The sequence below is a fragment of the Callithrix jacchus genome, chromosome 5 (genome assembly GCF_049354715.1).
Source record: "Callithrix jacchus isolate 240 chromosome 5, calJac240_pri, whole genome shotgun sequence".
Lineage (NCBI taxonomy): Eukaryota > Metazoa > Chordata > Mammalia > Primates > Cebidae > Callithrix > Callithrix jacchus.
In genome coordinates this window covers 67,766,873-67,787,258 of record NC_133506.1, presented here as the reverse complement: position 1 = coordinate 67,787,258, position 20,386 = coordinate 67,766,873, and the positions used below count along the sequence as shown (strand labels likewise).

At 42.7% G+C, this 20,386-nt stretch overlaps 1 protein-coding gene and 1 pseudogene across 13 annotated transcripts in view; both read left to right on the top strand.

The window, feature by feature from the left end:
- ZZEF1 (zinc finger ZZ-type and EF-hand domain containing 1) overlaps positions 1-20,386 on the top strand; it is a 134,562-nt gene that overhangs the window by 25,685 nt on the left and 88,491 nt on the right. For 12 of the 13 annotated variants that reach the window (XR_013535446.1, XR_013535447.1, XR_013535448.1 and 9 more), the window contains exons 4-11: positions 1,140-1,311; positions 3,286-3,485; positions 5,943-6,153; positions 10,752-10,868; positions 13,073-13,251; positions 15,416-15,514; positions 18,163-18,254; positions 19,013-19,161. Coding sequence is in view for 8 of the 13 variants with exons in the window: in XM_078372523.1 (XP_078228649.1) it covers positions 1,140-1,311; positions 3,286-3,485; positions 5,943-6,153; positions 10,752-10,868; positions 13,073-13,251; positions 15,416-15,514; positions 18,163-18,254; positions 19,013-19,161 (1,219 nt within the window). In the remaining 5 variants the exon portion in view is untranslated. The remainder of the gene's footprint in view (positions 1-1,139; positions 1,312-3,285; positions 3,486-5,942; positions 6,154-10,751; positions 10,869-13,072; positions 13,252-15,415; positions 15,515-18,162; positions 18,255-19,012; positions 19,162-20,386) is intronic. The other variant, XM_078372525.1, reaches the window with a different exon arrangement.
- Positions 10,949-11,593, top strand: LOC100412585 (prothymosin alpha pseudogene; annotated as a pseudogene).

Genomic DNA, 20,386 nt, shown 5'->3' with positions numbered 1-20,386 from the left:
TCTTGGCTCCCTATAACCTCCACCTCCCAGGTTCAAGCAATTCTCAAGCTTCAGCCTCCTGAGTAGCTGGGATTACAGGCATGTGCCACCATTCCTGGCTAATTTTTTGATTTCTAGTAGAGATGGGGTTTCACCATGTTGGCCAGCCTGATCTTGAACTCCTGACCTGAAGTAATCTGTCTGCCTTGGCCTCCTAAAGTAGGGGAATTACAGTGTGAGCCTCTGAGGCCAGCCAGTTTCTTTATTTTTAAAATGAACCAATACATAAAGAATGTATAAAAAGCACATGGCTAGGCATGGTGGCTAAAGCCTATAATCTCAGTACACTGGGAGGCCGAAGAGGGAAGATCGCTTGAGGTCAGGAATTTGACAGCAGCCTGGGCAACACATGGGTGACCCCCATCTCTATAAAAATTTTTTTAAAAATTAGCCAAGTGTGGTGGCACATGCCTGTATTCCCAGCTACTTGGGAGGCCGAGGCAGGAGAATCAACTCAAGCTTAGGAGATTGAGGCTGCAGTGAGCTGTGATCATATCACTGCACTCCAGCCTGAGCAACAGAGTGAGACCCTCTCAAAAAAATCTCAACAAAAAAGTGTATGGCTCATAGTAAACACTCAATAAATGTTAGCTGTTACGTATATATGTTTATATATGTATTTGATAATGTATAGAAAATATTTGAATTGACCCAGAAGAAAATGGAAGAGGGCAGGACTAGACTGTACTCAGAAGCAAGCAGCTTAAAAAGTGTCACTCATTTCTACACAAGTGGAGTAAAAAAAAAGTGTCACTCATTATTTAAAAATATAAATTCAAACTGTAATTTACCGTTTTCTTCTCGGCATGGTTTTGCAAATGTATCAGTGATTAAAGAATTGCACTAATATGAAATGATGGGGTAATCCTTGGCCAGTGGGTTCTTTGGAAGGAGACATGATTTTCATGTTAGACCGGTATGTGCATGAAAACCCACTCATGACACTGACGAACTACAAAAGGATCTGGAAGGAGATTGTAAGGGAGATTTGTGTTTCTAGGGCCGAAGTACCAAACGTATTTCTGTTAGATATTTTAAGTGACTCTTTTTTTCCCCTTGCGAAAGAGATGTCATATAATAAACTCTGGTTTCCCCTGCAGAAAGCCCTGGAGATCTGACTAGAAGCCCAGATATGGATAAACTCAAGTCAGTAGCAAAGTGCTATGCTTATATAGAAACGTCCTCCAACTCTGCCGACATTGACAAGATGACAAACGGAGAAACCTCTTCGTACTGGCAGTCAGATGGCAGTGCCTGTTCACACTGGATTCGGTGGGTGGTGTATCACACTTTTTAATTTTTTTAAATTTTGGAATGTTTTCTTAACTGCTTTCATTTTTTAAATGGCTATCTGTGAAGGTGCTTAAAGAATCAAGTAAAAGGAGTCATGTGAAATCATGTAACCTGGCTTATATATTCATAAACAGAAAATTTCCCTGATATTTTTAAGGAGGAAATAACATTTGATTAATTTCAGGTTAGTACTGATTTTATATCTTTTTTCACTAGTTTCTTGGGAAATTAGCATCACAAAGAATGAGTACTTATATGTGATTGTATGCTGAAATATCCTTTCTCTCCTTTTTTTTTTTAAGACAGGATGTCTTTTTGTCACCCAGGCAGGAGTGCAGTGGTGCAGTCATAACTCACTGTAACCTCGGACTCCTGGGTTCAAGCAGTCTTCCTGCCTCAGTTTCAGTATCTGGGATTTAGGCATGTACCCCTATGCCTCACTAATTTCTTTGCACTTTTTTGTAGAAATGGGGTCTCACAGGCCGGGCACGGTGGCTCATGCCTGTAATCTCAGCACTCTGGGAGGCCAAAGTGGGTAGATCACCTGAGGTCAGGAGTTTGAGACCAGCCTGGCCAACATGGTGAAACCCCGTCTCTATTTAAATAGAAGAGAAAAGAAAAAAGAAAAGAAGAAGAAATGGGGCCTCACCACGTTGCCCAGGCTGGGCTGACTCCTGGCCTTAATCCTGCTACCTTGACCTCCCAAAGTGCTGGAATTATAGGTGTGAGTCCCTGCACCCTGTCCATTTCTATACTTTTTTTTTTTTTTTTTGAAATGGAGTCTTGCTGTGATTCCCGGGCTGGAATGCAGTGCACGATCTGTGCTCACTGCAACTTCTGCCTCTCAGGTTCAAGCAGTTCTCCTGCCTCAGCCTCCCAATCAGCTGGGATTACAGGTGCCCACCACTACACCCTGCTAATTTTTGTATTTTTAGTAGAGGAAGGGTTTTACCATGTTGGCCAGGCTGGTCTCGAACTCCAGACTTTAGGTGATCTTCCCACCTTAACCTTCCAAAGTGCTGGGATTACAGGTGTGAGCTATAGCATCCAGCCCATTTCTATACATTTTTGAAATTCACTGTATGCAAGTGAGTTGGTCACTTTAGAAGAAGGAATGGTGGCCGGGCGCGGTGGCTCACGCCTATAATCCCAGCACTTTGGGAGGCCGAGGCGGGTGGATCATGAGATCAAGAGATCAAGACCATCCTGGTCAACATGGTGAAACCCCGTCTCTACTAAAAATACAAAAAAATTAGCTGGGCATGGTGGCGCGCTTGTAGTCCCTGCTATTCGGGAGGCTGAGGCAGGAGAATTGCTTGAACACAGGAGCTGGAGGTTGCGGTGAGCCAAGATCTCGCCATTGCACTCCAGCCTGGGTAACAAGAGCGAAACTCTGTCCCGGGGAAAAAAAAAGAAGAAGAAGAAGGAATGATATGGTTAGGAATCCTAGAGTGGAGCTGTTGATAATAAACTGTGGTATTTCTGGAGGTTCGGAAGCTGCTATTGAAATTTTCACCTGTCCCCTCAGAAAACAGGCTAATTCCAGTTGGTAGAAATAAGTGCCGGAAGTAATTACATTGTTTTCTCGTAGAGGGCACATTTGACCTTTAGACATTTAATTTACAGATGAGGAAATAAACTCAATTCTTTGTACATGGTTTAAAATTTGCTTTTTGCCAGGTAAAGGGATTTTGTTAGAATGTTCATATTGTTCTTTCCTTCCTGTACCAATAGCTTAAAAGGAATCATAAGATTAATCTTGAACCAAAATGTCTTTTAGAGATGTGGGAAGGTCATGAGGACTTTGAAACTCCTAGCCAGCATTTCAAGTTAGTTGCTGTTGGGAGAATCAGCCTTTGGGTGTATCACCTGTAGGATCTTTCAGATGGGACTTCTGGATCCTGTCCTTGGTTCATATAAACATTTCTGGTTTCTGCTCTATGTGTTTTCTAGTTTGAAAATGAAGCCAGATGTTGTGCTTAGGCACCTGTCCATTGCAGTGGCTGCCACTGACCAGAGCTACATGCCACAGCAGGTGACGGTTGCTGTGGGGAGGAGTGCCAGTGATCTTCAGGAAGTCCGAGACGTGCACATCCCCAGCAATGTCACCGGCTATGTGACGCTGCTGGAAAATGCCAACATCAGTCAGCTCTGTAAGTTCAACAGAACTGAGAGGATGGGAAGGGGCAAGGAAGTAATATTTCCTAGCAGAAGGCCCTTTGAAGTGGAGAGGTTGTTAGTTTTTGAGATTTGATTTTCTTCTTAGGACGTACACTAAAGTGGTTATTATTTCATCCATTAAGTATTGTAGAAATTACAGATCAGCAGCCGGGCATGCTGACTCACGACTGTAATCCCAGCACTTCAGGAAGCCAAGGCAGGCAGATCACTTCAGGTCAGAAGTTCAAACCCATCCTGGCCAACATGGTGAAACCACATCTCTACTAAAAGTACAAGAATTAGCCAGGCATGTCAGTACATACCTGTAATCCCAGCCACTTAGGGGGCTGAGGCAGAAGAATCACTTGAACCTGGGAGGCTGAGGCTGCAGTGAGCCAAGATTGCGCCACTGCACTCCATCCTAGATGACAGAGCAAGACTCTATCTCAAGAAAAAAGAAAAGAAAAATTATAGAAGAGCAGTGAAACAACTTTTTTCATTAAAATGTTTTATTCTCATTTTTTTAAATTGAATATCCAAAATGATCCTCTTTGACTTGATATTCCCATTTTCCTATCAGAAAATTAGGAAAATATAAACAAAAATACTGAACTTCTACCACCCAGGGATTGTTCCTGTGACTGCCTTGCTGTGGATCCTTGCAGACCTTTCCTTGTGTTTGTGTATTTGTGTAAGTGTGTGCATGGTTTACATGCACACACACACACACATATTTACACACCTCTTTTCCTAAAAAAGTGTTGTATGTATCTGTTCACATATATCTATACATATCTTTTTTGTTTTTTTTTTTTTTTAGACAGAGTTTCACTCTTGTTACCCAGGCTGGAGTGCAATGGCGCAATCTCAGCTCACCGCCACCTCCGCCTCCTGGGATCAGGCAATTCTGCCTCAGCCTCCTGAGTAGCTGGGATTACAGGCACGCGCCACCATGCCCAGCTAATTTTTTGTATTTTTAGTAGAGATGGGGTTTCACCATATTGACCATGATGGTCTCGATCTCTTGACCTTGTGATCCACCCGCCTCGGCCTCCCAAAGTGCTGGGATTACAGGCGTGAGCCACCATGTCCGGCCATCTATACATATCTTTTTACAAAAATGTTGATAGTCTGTGCATGTTCTTCTGTAATTTTTTAGAATGTGTTATAATGATGAGCACCCTTATTTAGTGTTGTAAAAATATGCTGTAATTGGCTGGTCGCACTTTCTCACACCTGTAATCCCAGGACTTCGGAAGGTGGAGGAGGGCTGTGGGGAGGAGTTCCCAAACAACCTGAGTTGCCTGAGCTTAGGAGTTCCCGAACAACCTGGGCAACTTGGTGAAACCGATCTCTACTAAAGTACAAAAAATTAGCCAGGCATGGCGTTGTGCGCCTGTAGTCCCAGCTACTTGGGAAGCTGAGGCAAGAGAATTGCTTGAACCCAGGAGGTTGCAGTGAGCCAATATAATGCCACTGTACTCCAGCCTGGGGGTGACAGAGCAAGAGCAAGCCTTTGTCTCAAAAAAAAAAAAAAAAAAAAAAATGCTATAATTGGCCGGGTGCAGTGGCTCATACTTGTAATCTTAATCTAAAAAAAAAAAAGCCGTAATTTGAACCCGCGCCTTATTCTTGGACATTTAGGTTGTTTCCAGTTTTATACCATTATAACCTTGCTTTACACATAGCATTTTGGAAATAATCACAAATCTGTGATTTCTTTCCAGGCTTATTTCATTCAGGGAACCGGAATGCTTCATGTTTTATCTAATTTCTTCTAATGCTTTCCTGGGCCAAAAGAAGTATCTTTGCTCAGAGGAACCGAGGCCTAGGGAGGTAGAGTCTTTGTGTCTCACCCCTAGGCAAATACGTAGTTAGGTTTGTGGATTAGATGCTTCCTGTCTTATATTGTAATCTTTTCTCTAAGTTGTGTCCTTTTTAACTTCTTACCTTCTCTCCTCTGACCCAAATAAGAAATTGTGACATCTCTTAAAACTGAGTCACGTCTATATCATCTATTTGGATTTGATTATTAAAAATAAATTCTCACAGTTGCTTATAAGTCAGCTACTGTTCTATAACTTAATCCAAATTTCAGAACCCTAGGAAGAATTCTAGAAATGTTCTTACTATGCATTCAGTCAGGCTTGTTTTAAAGTGTTCTTTGTGTAATTTTCAAGACACCTAAGTTCCTAAGAAGTTTTATTGTAAAGACTTAAGCCATCCTTAATTTTACACATTCTTATGATTTCTTAGATTTGCCAGTGCTCTTTGCCAAATTTATTATATACCAGTTACATTGCACATGCTATTTATTTCTGTCTTCAAAATACATCTTCAGCATTTTCTTTTCAAAATGTCTGTTACTATTTTGCTATTAGTTGGGAGCTTAGCATTTGCCTAACTAAAGAAGTTAATCCAATACTGAATTTTTTGTTTGTGCTCAACAGATGTCCAGATTAACATAAAGCGTTGTCTTAGCGATGGCTGCGACACTAGAATTCATGGTCTCAGGGCTGTTGGCTTTCAGAGAGTTAAGAAGTCTGGGGTCTCAGTCTCAGATGCTTCTGCAATATGGTATTGGTCTCTGCTGACATCTCTGGTGACGGCTTCTATGGAGACAAATCCCGCCTTTGTCCAGACAGTGCTGCACAATACTCGGTAAGTCATTCTCTCTGTTTTCCAGCCCCTCAACGTGGCATGCTCTCATTATCCCCTCATCCTTTAGGGATTATCACTGAGCAGCCTTCCATCATTGACCATTGTGGCTCAGTTGGCTCGGCCTCAAGTGCTCTAGTGTTTCCTGTTCGTGCCTCTCGGCTCCGCATTCCTCTCTTTGATTGACGTTCTGACTTTACAGACTGAAAAAATGCCCATTCCACCTACCTGCTCCTCCTCATACAGTTGTACGGTGCTCTTCTTCAGCTCTCTAAGTGGACCAGTCTTGTGAGAAGGTCATTTATGCTGTCCCTCTTCCTTGTCCGTTGGGAAATAATTGCTCATGTTTGTATAGGATTCGATGTTGCATAAAACACTTTCAGATGCTATCTGTTATTTTGCCTACTGACACTGAAATGTACCTGTGAAAATTACCATTTTATAGATGCAGATGTTGTGACCTTTCCTAAAGTCACATGACCAGGCAATAATGGATGAGTTTGAATCTTGGTCTTTGGATATCCAAGTTGAGGGCTCTCTCTGCTAATGAATGAAATCTTTTTAGGGATACTAAAATAATTTATTTTGAAATGTATAAAATACTTTTGAAATTTTTCTCTTATAAAATGATCTAGAGGCCAGGTATGGTGGCTCATACCTGTAATCTCAGTACTTTGGGAAGCTGAGGCAGGCAGATCACTTGAGGCTAGGAGTTCAAGACCAGCCTGGCCAACATGGTGAAAACCCATCTTTGTTAAAAAATACAAAAATTAGTGGGACATGGTGGTGCGCATCTGTAATTCCAGCTACTTGAGAGGCTGAGACATGATGAGAATCACTTGAAGCCAAGAGGTAGAGGTTGCAGTGAGCCGAGATCACACCGTTGCACTCCAGCCTGGGTGACAGAACAAGACTGTCTCAAAAAAAAAAAAAAAAAAAAAAAAAAACAAATTAGGGCAAAAAGACCAAGTACTAACATATAAGACGAATACAACCAGGTATATCAGCACTGAAATATTAGTATTGTGCAGATTCGGTATCTGATAATGGGCACCTGTAGTGTAGGCTGTGAGAGTATCAGCCATAAAGAGATTGCTAGTATTTTGCTCTCTAGACATCTTTTGAGATTTGTTAGCACTATTGAGTAAAACTATTTAGCAAATAACATTGCTGCAATGCTAGTTCTGAAGGGTAATAGTTGCCTATACCTAATTCTTTCTTCCTCTTTTAACATGGATAATTTCTCACTAAATTATTTCATACTTAGAGAAACGTTGCAAGTATACATTTATTTAACAAATAATTTTTATTTCTTCCTCAGTCATTTGAGAGTGGTTTGCCAGCCTGCGCCCCATGTCCCTGCATGCTTTTGTGTGTTTTATCTGTAAACAAGAACATTCACTGACAACCAATGAAATCAGGAAATCAACCTTGGTGTCGGTTGCTGCCATCTTCAGACTCCCTTTAAGTTTTGCAGGTTGCCCCAGTCACACCCCTTACAGCAAAAGGATCCGACGAAATACTCTGCATTTCACTGTCATATCTCTTTAGTGTCCTTCATTCTGGAACAGTTCCTTAGCATTTCCTTGACTTTCACGACCCTGATACTTTTGAAAATGACAGATCAGTTATTTTGAAGAGTGTCCTTCAGTTCTGGTTTATTTGATGTTTCATTGTGATTAGATTTAGGTTTTGTATGTATCTCTAGCAGGAATATCATAGACGTGATGCTTTGCTCTCATTGCATCCCATTGGATGGCACACAGCTTCAGATAATCCAAATTCTAGTGCAGTCATGTCAACTTTGATCACTTGATTAACATGGTTTTTGCCAGACTCTCCATTGAAAAATAATTATTTTTCACTTCGTAATTAATAAATGTATTGAAGGAGGTACTTTGAGACTATGTAAATACTTAATTCCTCATTTGTATTAGTGGATTCCTATTTTATATGTAGATTATAATCATCCACAGTTTTGGTGCTTATATTATCCTGGAGTTGGCTGGTGGCAAACCCTTCAGTCTGGCTTGTGTGTCCTTTTGACATGTCTCATTCTTGGAATACTTCCATATGTTCTGACACAGCATATTCCAGGCTTATCTTGAATGTTTCCTGCATTAGTCCTGGAATCAGCCATTTTTCTGAATCAGGTGCTCTTTAGGTGCCCCTGTCTTGACCTCCCAAAGTGCTGAGATTATAGGCGTGAGCCACCGCGCTTGGCCTATTTGTGTATTTGTGAGTCCCTTCTCTGATATTAAGAAACTTGCTCCCCATCATACTTGATATATTTCCATACTTATGCAGTCCACCTCTATGCAACCAGTGTCCCATTGCCCCTGCCCCTGCATGGACACCCTCCCTGTCCCATTCCTGCTCCAGCATCTTTTGTAGGGCTACTGCTGTGTCCACCCTTGCACAGATGCCGTTCTTATCTTCCCTGAGTGCTGTACCCTGTGCCAGGCCACCCTTCTTGTCCCACTTGATGCCTGCATTGCGTGCCAGGCTGTACCTTTGTGAAGATACCTTTCTCACCCGGCTCAGGCTCTGAAACCTCACTGTAGGCCACCACGACTCCTCCCCTTTCTCCCCAACTCATACGAATGCCTGTGTTGCACAGCCCCATCTTATGGACTGGATTTTCAGGAAAAGGAATAGGTTTCTACATTATTTTTTGGAAGATGTGCCAAGTGGTTGAAGAATGGACACTTTTTTTTTTTTTCTGAGATAGAGTCTCACTCTGTCATCAGGCTGGAGTGCAGTGGAGTGATATTGGCTCACTGCAACCTCCACCTCCCGGGTTCAAGTGATTTTTCTGCCTCAGCCTCCCAAGTAGCTGGGACTACAGGTGCACACCACACCGGCTAATTTTTGTATTTTTAGTAGTGATGGGGTTTTACCATATTGGCCAGGCTGGTCTTGAACTCCTGACCTCGTGATCTGCCCACCTCGGCCTCCCAAAGTGCTTAGATTACAGGTGTGAGCCACCATGCCCAGCTGGAAGAATGGACATACTTTAAAGTTTATGATCCTGATCAGTTTTACTAGTTTATCTGCAATGGTATTTTCATGTACTCCAGCCTTTTTAAGATCAGTGATCTAAATCTATTTTAAAATTAAAGATTTATTGGAAAAAATATCAATGAGGAAAAATAGGTAAGGAAAGAATATTTTGGGACAGAAGTGTTTGCCTGTGTCAGGGGAAATAAATTCAGGAAATGATTGCATGCTTCTTGTGTGCATTAGACCTCACTGACTAGCTGCATCTACATGTAGCTGCCATGTTTGTGCAACCCAAAAATGACTCATTGTGTAGACAGGAACAGAAACTAGGGCAGAGTGCGAGCTGACACTGTGTTAGTTTTGCTGTATTGTCTCTATTTTAAAATGTAGAAATGAAATTGTTTCAGGGAGTTTCATTACCATTATCATGAAGCAACTGTCAGTTGTATAATTTTTACTTATTTTGATACATTCACAGAACATCTTGAAATTTTCGTGGCACACTCACTTACCTAGCACAGTTGCTGGCACACAGTAGGACTCAGAAATCATGTGTTACATAAATGTTTGATGACTGCTAATCTAGAGGAGATAAAGCGATTGGGGGATTCAGAAAGATAAACATAAGCAAAGACAAGAAAAGAGAAACATTGAAACAGACGTTAAGGCAGAAAGGCCAAGAAACATGCAGGAGTGGAGACAGTGGCATGCCGATCTGCTCAGGAGAAAATGAAATTCATGACGCATCTTTAGATACCATATCGTAGATCCCAGGTGGCATGCCAATCTGCTCAGGTGAAAATGAAATTCATGATGCATCTTTAGATACCGTAGATCCCATACATCTTAAGATTGCAGGTAGAAATTTTTCTTTTCTTTTTCCCTATTGCTGCTAAACAAATTATAAATTAAATTTTCTACTGATCCACAAGTTTCTCTGCCTCTTGGGTCAGTTTTTTTTTTTTTTTTTTTTTTTTTAAACAATACTTAATATGAAAGCTGGATTCCAGAGACTTGAATAAGCTTTATTCAACAGAGGGACGCAGAACTCCTAAAAGAAAGAAAAACAGAAAGATAGATAAAGAGAGAGAGGGTGTAAACAGAGAGAGAGAAAGAGAAAGACAAAACCCTATTAGACTACTTAGCACTGTGACTCTGGGTAAAAAGGGCTACTTTAGGCTGGGCGCGGTGGCGCATGCCTGTAATCCCACCACTTTGGGAGGTTGGGGTGGGTGGATCACGAGGTCAGGAGTTTAAGACCAGCCTGGCCAGGATGGTGAAACCCTATCTCTACTAAAAATACAAAATAATTAGCTGGGCAGGGTGGCGAGCGCCTGTAATCCCAGCTACTTGGGAGGCTGAGGCAGAGAATTGCTTGAACCCAGGAGGCGGAGGTTGCGGTGATCCAAGATTGCACCACTGCACTTCAGCCTGGGCAACAGAGCAAGACGCCATCTCAAATAAAAAAGGAGGCCTAGTTTATATTGTGTGCCAGCTTCTCTTTGCTGTTTATAAGGGATTAGTCAAAACAAGCTTGTAGCTGCTTATTTTCTGTCTATTATTCTGGTTTTGTCTGATTTTACATTTTGCTATTCTAGGAAGGCACTGCAGCACATGCCTCCACTTTCTCTCTCACCAGGATCTACAGATTTCTCAACTTTCCTGTCACCTAATGTGCTGGAAGAAGTGGACAGTTTCCTCATAAGGATTACTAGGTAAAATCAAGGTTGATGAGGGTAAACTCTGTGAGGAATGGAGGGCATATATTCTTGTTAAGTCTTTAAAAAATAATGTTGACTGGCTGCTCAGAAAAGCCATCTTTGCATTGTTCCTCGTCCGGCTCCTTGCTCACCGCAGCCGCGTCAGCCGCGTGCCTCCTTTGCCGCCGTGGACTCCAGCAGCTTTATCGCCAGAGTCCCTGACTCTCGCCTTCTTCTTAATCACATGCATTGGATCACTGCTGTGCCCCAGCATGTCAGACGCAGCCGTAGACACCAGCTCCAAAATCACCACCAAGGACTTGAAGGAGAAGAAGGAAGTTGTGGAAGAGGTGGAAAATGGAAGAGACGCCCCTGCTAACGGGAATGTGAATGAGGAAAATGGGGAGCAGGAGGCTGACAATGAGGTAGATGAAAAAGAAGGTGGGGAGGAAGAGGAGGAGGAAGAAGAAGGTGTTGGTGAGGAGGAGGATGGAGATGAAGATGGGGAAGCTGAGTCTGCTGTGGGCAAGCAGGCAGCTGCAGATGATGAGGATGACGATGTGGATACCAAGAAGCAGAAGACTGACGAGGATGACTAGACAGCAAAAGAGGAAAACTTGAACTAAAAAAAAAAAATAACAAAAAAAAGGCCACCGTGACCTATTCACCCTCCACTTCCCGTCTCAGAATCTAAACACGTTTCTCTACACCTTCGAGTACAGAATCTCTACACCTTCGAGTAGAGAGGCCCGCCCACTGCGGGCAGTGCCACCTGCAGATGACACGACGCGCTCTCCACTACGCAACCCAAACCATGAGAATTTGCAACAGGGGAGGAAGAAAGAACCGAAACTTCCAAGGCCCTGCTTTTTTTCTTAAAAGTACTTGAAAAAGGAAATTTGTTTGTATTTTTTATTTCCATTTTACATTTTTGTACATATTGTTAGAGTCAGCCATTTTTTGTTATCTCAGATGACCAAACCAGCCTTTGGAGTGTTCTGTGTCCTACTTCTGACTTTACTTGTGGTATGACCACTTCCTTATAATTTCAAAGGAGAAAAAAAACCTTGTAAAGAAAAGCAGAAATGACAATAGGAAAACAATTGTACTCCAAGCATTCCAGTACCTTTTTTGTGTACGTACTTAGCTGTACTGTAGTTGGTTTGGATGAGATGGTTGAAAAGGCCAAAGACAAAAAGGTTTCCTTTTTTGTCTATGAAGTTGCTGTTTAATTTTTTTTTGTGGCCTGTTTGATGTGTGTTTGAAACTATATTGTCCAAAAATAAACAAGAATTTCATTTTGCTGAGTTTTTCTAACAACAACAACAAATATCTATCTATCTATCTATCTATATGTGTGTGTGTGTGTGTTAATCTTTTAAAGATCACCACTAAAAATGGTTGCTCTTTAGCAGCTAAAGAGAAAGTGACATAATAGTTCGCTCATCCAAAGTCTGTTATTTAGCAATATGACCTGACCTGAAGAATTGGGGCCAGGGGTGGTGTTGCAGGGCCCAGGGAGAGTAGTCCTATGATTCTGACAGGACAGATGTCTCAAAGTCCAAGTGGCATAATCTCCCAGTTCACTGCTGTGTCTAGCCTGTGGTCCTCACTCAGAACCTGCTGACCTTCACACACAGGTCCAGGGAGCCTGGTTACCTATAGAACTGAGAAAGGGTACCTGGATAGCTTGATAGTAGGGACCAGTTTGTGTGGGGACACTTCTACCTCAGTGAGCCCTGAGGACATTACTGCATTAGACAACAAACCAGTCCCTGAGCCATTTAGACAATTTTTAACGTTTCAGTGTAATGTGTTGAAATGAAAGGCATAGAAGTGTGATTCAGAGTAGATCTAAAATAAATTTTTGGTGCCTCAAGCATAAACTCTCAGCTCTCTGGCCAAACGAACTCATTACCCACGGCTTCTTAACAGCAGAGGCTTATTACAGTAGCTCATTTATTTTTGGCTTATGAGTATTATGTAATATTTAAAGATTAAAAGTTATAGAAGTAAGGCTTTCACTCCCTGGTTCTCTGGATTGATTTAATTTTTCCTCCGGTTATCTTAAGGATTTTGAAAAATATTTTTGATAAACCTGTAGAAAGGAGTATGGCAGGTTAATATTACTTGTGGTGATCACTTTTTACATGGGGTTTGAGCTACCTGGATTTTTTCATGTTGTTAAGAAGTGAAACATTGTTGCTCTTTCTTTATAGCTGCTGTTCTACCCCAGAGGTAGAACTGACTCTTCTGGCTTTTGCACTCGCAAGAGGAAGTGTTGCCAAAGTGATGAGCTCTCTGTGCACCATCACTGACCATCTGGACACACAGTACGATGCCTCATCCCTCCTCTTGTCCATGGCGTCAGTCAGACAGAACCTGCTCCTCAAATATGGTAAATATGGTAAAACATGGGGGTGACGGAAGTGCCAACAGTGGACACATCGTAAAGCCATTCTTCACCATGTGACCTCCTGGTATCTTCTCATCTCTTTAGGTTGTTGTAGTTATACAATCCTCTGAGTATTGGACCTTACTAGGATTGGCCGGGAGAAGGGGGATTTTGGTTCATTTATGTTATGACAGTATCACCAGAAGAGGGAGCTTGAGTGTCAACAGGGCTGTACTCCACCGTCTGCTTGCAAAATTATTCAGGTCTGGTGGCCGTTTGAACACAGCCATCTTTGGTGAAGTACCAAAGTATCTCATTGTGTAGGCCAGCAGGGTTGGAGTAGTTCTTATCTGTCAGGGAGGAAGGTGGCCATGCTATGGTGCAAAGGGATCTTTGTCTTAGATGCATCCCTCTGCATTCCCATCATAACTGCTCCGAAGGATTTGCACATATGTCTGCCACTGCTTTCCCCTCCTGGGCCTAGCAGTAATTCATGTGAGCACTTTTCTACTAAGCCAGAATGGGGCCTTGTAATCCTCCTTAACACAGGAGCCCATAAAGTTACTCCCAGAAGACCGTAGTATAACACTTCCTCCTGCGAGCACAACCTTCCTGGACTCCACAATGTATGGTATTAGGTCTCATCTTTGCACAATATTACTATGATATTTCTGCCCTTTTTTTTTCTGAGAGGGTCTTGCACTGTTGCACAGACTGGAGTGCAGTGGCATGATCATGGCTCACTGCAGCCTTGACTTGCCAGGTCCAGCGATTCTCCTGCATCACTCTCCCAAGTACTTGGACTACAGGTGCATGCCACCATAGCTGGTTAATTTTTAACATTTCTTTTTGCCCAGGCTGGTCTTGAACTCCTAGGCTGAAGCAATCCTCCCACCTTGGCCTCTTAAAATGCTGGGACTACAGGTGTGAGCCACCACACCTGGCTTCTGCCTTGACGTTTGTACCATTGTCTTAATATGAATGACTTAATGACTTATTTTTTTACTTTATTTTTGTTTGTTTGTTTGAGACAGGGTCCCACTCTGTCACCCAGGTTGGAGTGCAGTGGCATAATCTCAGCCCACTGCAACCTCCACCTTCCAGGTTCAAGTGATCCTCTTGCCTCGGCCTCCTGAGTAGCTGGGACTATAGGCATGTGCCACCACGCCTAGCTAATTTTAAAAAAATTTTTTGTGGAAATGAGCTCTCCATGTGTTGGCCAGGGTGGTCTCAAACTCCTGGACTCAAGCAGTTCTCCCACCTCAGCCTCCCAAAATGCTGGGATTACAGGCATGAGCCACAATGCCCAGCCTGTTTAATATTTTTTTCTTTTGCCTCTTTAAATTTTAAAATTAGACAACTAATGTCCTGTAAATCTAGTTTCTCCCCTAAATTTTGAAAGTTCTTTTTTTTGGATGGTGGAGGCTGGCGCTGGTGAACAGCCCAGAGCAGGTGTGGCTGGATGGGAGGGATAGCAGGTAGTGTCTGGAAGTTGAATAGAATTCAGACGAATGGTTGTTCAGACAAGGAGCAGTGGATAGGAAGGTATGCCTAGGGGTCATGTTCTAGTTCTAGGTCATATCAGAGGTGAATGGATACTCATTATATTACTAAAACAAAAGGAAAACATTTTCAGATCATCATAGCAAAAGATGATTTATGTATATATATATATATATATATATATATATTTTTTTTTTTTTTTTGCCAAAGCCAGGTGTTCTGAAAAAGTTTTTTCTAATTCTTGAAATAGAAATTTTGCTTGAAGAGATGATTTAAATAAACAAGATATATATATTTAAATGCAATTGCAATAAAGTTAATTATTGGCTCCAAAACAGTATTTTAGGAATCACCTCTCACCCCAATGTGTTTAATCTGTGTTATCAACCTATATCTTGTGATGTCCTTTTTCCAGAACAATGGCTGTTTTAGAAAGCTGTCCTTGGAATCACTCAGGGACATAAGCTGTACTTTGTCTCTTTCAGGGAAGCACAGAGGGCAGGTGTCAGTTTTTGTCTAATATGACTGCTCTGTTTCACCTTTTACACAGGGAGATATTTAGTTAGCAGTCCTGGTAGCCACAGGACTATTTCCACAGATAGGCCTGCTAGTTTTCAGTTCTTCACGTGTTCGCTAAGGCTCGTTCTTTCTTTTCTTTGGTCAGGTAAACCTCTCCAGTTGACTCTTCAGGCATGTGATGTCAAAGGAAAAGAAGAGAAGTCTGGACCTGAAAACCTCCTTGTTGAACCGTGGACTAGGGATGGTGAGTGGGAGGTCTGTTTCGAGTGAGCTCGGCAGACAGTAGTCAGCTGTATGAAAGCACACTGGGCTTTGAAATGTTCGAGGTGTACAGTCTTCAACTTTAGGGTGCTTTTCAGTTGGCAGTGGTTCTGGAACAGCTTGTGTAGTTTACTTGTAATCTGCCTAGGTGTCAATGACCTGTAACAACTTAGAAGTATTTGAGAGCCTGAAGTTTTGAAAAGCAAGGATTCTTTCTCTTGGAATATAAAAAGTTACTGTTGTTTTTTTAATCGTTTTTTTTTTCAGTTCCAGTTGTCTTTCCATTGTGTTATCTTCAGGTAGTAGGAAACTCAGTGGATCAGTAGCACTGTACTACTGACATCGTTTAAGAAGGGTGTCTCCAGGCCGGGCGTGGTGGCTCATGCCTGTAATCCCAGCATTTAGGAGTTTAAGACCAGCCCGGCCAACATGGGGAAACCCCATCTCCAATAAAAAACTACAAAAGTTAGCCGGTTGTGGTGGCAGGGCACCTGTAATCCCAGCTGCTTGGGAGGCTGAGGCATGAGAATAGCTTGAACCCAGGAGGTGGAGGTTGCAGTGAGCTGAGATTGCACCCCTGCCCTCCAGCCTGGGTGACAGTGCGAGACTCTGTTTCAAAAGAACAAAACAAAGAAGGGTATTACCAGATACAGCTGATCTAGTATTTGAGTGTCTGGAGGAAGGCTAATGTCCACATGATAATTGCTGATGTGCTTTTCAACTTTGCTGGAGGCTCTCTTATCGTGGGGGTGTCTGTGAGTCTCTTTCTCATCCATCTTGTTGGCCGCCTCATTATTGTCCTGCTATGTCCCTTTTCTTCTCACTGGACTGCTTTGAATCTTGCTGAATCCCTAGAGAAGGTAGAATGTTCCAGCAATGATCAGACATTGAAGGGACCGGCCTTGCTGCTTTGTGACTGCTTCTCTTGAGCTTTTCTCCCAGCACTGGGTCCTCACATATTCTCAGTGGTTGCCTCTTCTCTGTCCTGTTTCCTGTATCCATTCTCAGCACTCGTGGAGTGCAGACCCTGGGAGAACACGCTTTTCCCAGCTGCACCTCCTCTCCTCGGTGCTCCTCTTGAGCCGTAGATGCTTAAACAGGATTGTTTCCCTGTGGTCTTCCCTGAGCAGCTCAGCCTCTGCTGAAACGTTTTCTTTACTGCATCCTTTTCCAGCCACACTGAAGGCCATGGCCGGCTGTGGTGCATCTGCCACCCAAAGTGGGTGGGGCTGGGAGGAGACAATGTTAGTGCCCAGGCTGGAGTGTAGTGGTGTGATGATAGCTCACTGCAACCTTAACCTCCCAGGCTCAAGCGATTCTCCCATCTCGGCATCCCAAGTAGCTAGGATTGCAGGTGTACACTACCATGCCTGGCTGATTTTTTTTTTTTTCCCTGAGACAGAGTCTAACTCTGCCGTCCAGGCTGGCCAGAGTGCAATGGTGCAATCTTGGCTCACTGTAACCTCTGCCTCCTGGGTTCAAGCGATTCTCCTGTCTCATCCTCCTGAGTAGCTGGAATTACAGATGTGTGCCACCACACTCAGCGAATTTTGGGTTTTTAGTAGAGATCTCTACTAAAAACAGGTGGCACACACCTGTTTTCTCTAACCATATTAGCCAGGTTGGTCTTGAACTTCTGAGCTCAAGTGATCCACCGGCCTCTGCTTCCCAAAGTGCTGAAATTACAGGCGTGAGCCACCACACCCGGCTTGATTTTGTTGTTGTTGTTGTTGTTAGAAATGGGGTCTCACCATGCTACCCAGACTGGTTTTGAACTCCCAGGCTCAAGTGATCCACCGGTCTCAGCCTTCCAAAGTGCTAGGATTGCAGGCATGAGCCACTGTGCCTGGCCCAGACTTTTTATTTAGCTCATTAATTTTTGTTTTGTTTGTTCCCTCATTAGATGGAACCAGTAAGATGTTACAAACAGTTGTAAGGAGAATTCATAAAATACATAGACTAATAGCGATGCTAAAATGAATCTACAAATAGATATGATATTAGTCAGTATCCATAGGAAGTGATCAGCAATATTTCCGCAGAACACAGTGTTTATTTCTGTGGACAAGAATCGTGCATCACTACCAGTGTTCTACAACTTACAGAATTGTGCAATAGCTTAGAGACCACAAAAGGTAGAGATGACCAAAGAGTGTGACTGGGCAGGACAGCTAGTGATCCTTTTCTTTTGTCCGTTTCAAAGCCTTTCATAAACTTTCCTGACCAAGTGTTGTAGAAGCTAACTAATCCCTTTCTTAGGCTCTAAGCCATTAGGCTTCATCAGCCCAGTCAGCCAGGTGTGGCTCAGGAAGATGATTGATTGTCCTGTCTTTTGTCTCTTTGGCTTGTTTTATAAACATTTATTTTTTTATTGTTACCTCAGAGCAGGGCTACCTGTGAGGTGCAGGAGATTGTGCCCTGAGGAAGTAATACCTGGTCAGTTTTCTGCTTACCTAAGCGTTTATCATTGGGGTCGCCTCTGTCCAAAGAGGAAATTTTTCTCTAATTTTCAATATATCAGATAGACCAATTAACCCCCGCCTCAAAGGATATGGTTTGTTTTTGTTGATCTTAGTTCTTAGGGCTAGAAAAATTAGTTAGTTACCTAACTAGAGTTTTTCCTTTTTTCAGGTTTTCTTACAGAGACTGGAAAAACCAGAGCAAGCACTATTTTTTCTACAGGAACTGAATCTGCCTTCCAAGTTACACAGATAAGAATTATGGTAATTCTCGTGCTACCTTCTTTAAGCAATGTTCCTTCTTTTGTATTGTTTTTAATTTTTGTGGGTATTAGTAGGTGTATATATTTGTGGGGTGCGTGAGATGTTTTGATGCAGGCATGTAACGTGAAATAATCATGGAGAATGGGGATGAGCTACCCATTCCCTCAGCTATTTAGTCTTTGTGTCATCGACAATCCAGTTACACTCTTTTAGTTATTTTTACTTGTACAATTCTTTTTAAATAATAGTGTTACATTTCAGAAGGCCATGTCATTGGTATTTGCCTTTTTTTTTTTTTTTTAAAAGATGGGGTTTCACCATGTTGGCCAGGCTGGTCTCGAACTCCTGACCTCAAGTGATCCACCCACCTCGGCCTCCCAAAGTGCTAGGATTACAGGATGCCCAGTGCCTTTTTTTTTTTTTTTTTTTTTTTTAAGTCAAGTCAGATCTACAGCTGCCCATGTCATTGGTATCTCATTGAACATTTAATGATTCTTGACTCTTTGTCGGGCCTGTAACAGAGGGCAGGGACATGAAGATGGATAGCTGGTAAACCTTTGAAATGATGAGAATATGAGGATTGAGAAAGTTAAGGAGCATTTCTTGGGAAACAGCTTTTTTATTTTTTCATGGCTTAATATACTCATTGGTCTGGTTTTGTTTTTGCTTTAACCTGTTTGAATTTAACCATGCTGGAAACAAAACCGCCCCAGAGCTTTCATCCCTTTGATAGACTTCATCCTAATCTCTGTTTCCAGGTTCGACGTGGTGGCATTGGTGCCCAGTGTGGGTTGGTATTTGCCTATAACTCATCTTCTGATAAATTTTATGCAGAAGAACACTTCAAAAGGTTTGCAAAATATGACAAATGGAAGCTTCAGGAGCTTAGGCAGTTTGTAAAAAGCAGGTAAGAAGCAGAACAGAAATCTTTGTAGTTAATCAGAATGTATTCATGCTCTTGTTGGTGAACTGTGCTTTCTTGATTTCATAGAAAAAGTGCCACTGATCCATCTCAGTGGCCGTGAGTGTTCATTGCTTTCTAGCAGCATATATGAAGATGTGTATGTTAATTTGTTCATAGCCTGTTACTCAATCCCTTTTGTGACCAGGGGCACACATCTTCACAATGGCTGGGTAATGATCTATGCCTGAATTGTAGACAGCCTGTGATCTTCAGCCATTGCCCCAGCTCCCCTTCTCTGTTCCTGCTTTTAACAAAAATATTTATTAAGTACCTATTGTGTGCCAGGCCTGATGCTAGATGCTGAAGATACCATAATGAGGAAATTGGCACAGTTCTTGCTTTATATAGCTTACTGTTGAGCTCAGAAGACAGATAGGAAAACTTACAGTATCAACAATGTTATGAATGCTCTGTAGGGTAGAAACGGCAGAGCAGCTCCCCTGATCAGAGACAGCTTTCTGGAGCAAGTGGTGTTATGCTGTTTATGAAGGATGAGTTGGAGTTGATCGGCCACTGGAAGAGGCAGAAGTAGAATGTTCTAAGCAGAGAGGGCAGCTTCATGGGCCCAGAGGTGAAGCATGGCACATTTAAGGAACTGGCAGGTCCCGAGTTGCTGAGAATACTCGGAGGTGGAGGGTGGTGAGAGATGCAGCTGGAAAGCTGGGAAGGGTAGGGTATTAAGGGCTTTTGTCTCTGTTTCAGGGTTTAGACTTTATCTTTAAAGCATCGTGTGAGGGATGTGCTGAGGCATTTCCAGAAAAGCGAGGAGCTCAAATGCGTGCCGTAGAAGCACGCTCAGGATCACGTAGTGTGTAGTATGGACTGGAGGAGAGCAAGTCTGGAGGCAGCTGGGCTGGGAGGAGGTTGTCACTCACCACCTAGGAAGCCAGAGGTGTCGGTGGCCTCTGCTAGAGCAGCAGCAGCAGTGGAGAGATGCGGACCAGGAGACCATTAGAAGGGAAAAGCGGCAGGACCTGGTGACTGACTGAATTTAGAGCAGGAGAGGTAAAAAAGCATCATTGGCAGCGAGTCCTGGCTTTTGGCTTTAGCAGGTAGGGAATGGGCAGTGGTGTCACATGTGACCCAGAATTCAGAAGATAAAGTCTAAAAGTGGATCGGTCGGATGTGGCCACATGCATCACTGGTGCCCCCGCTTGGAGAAGGTTGC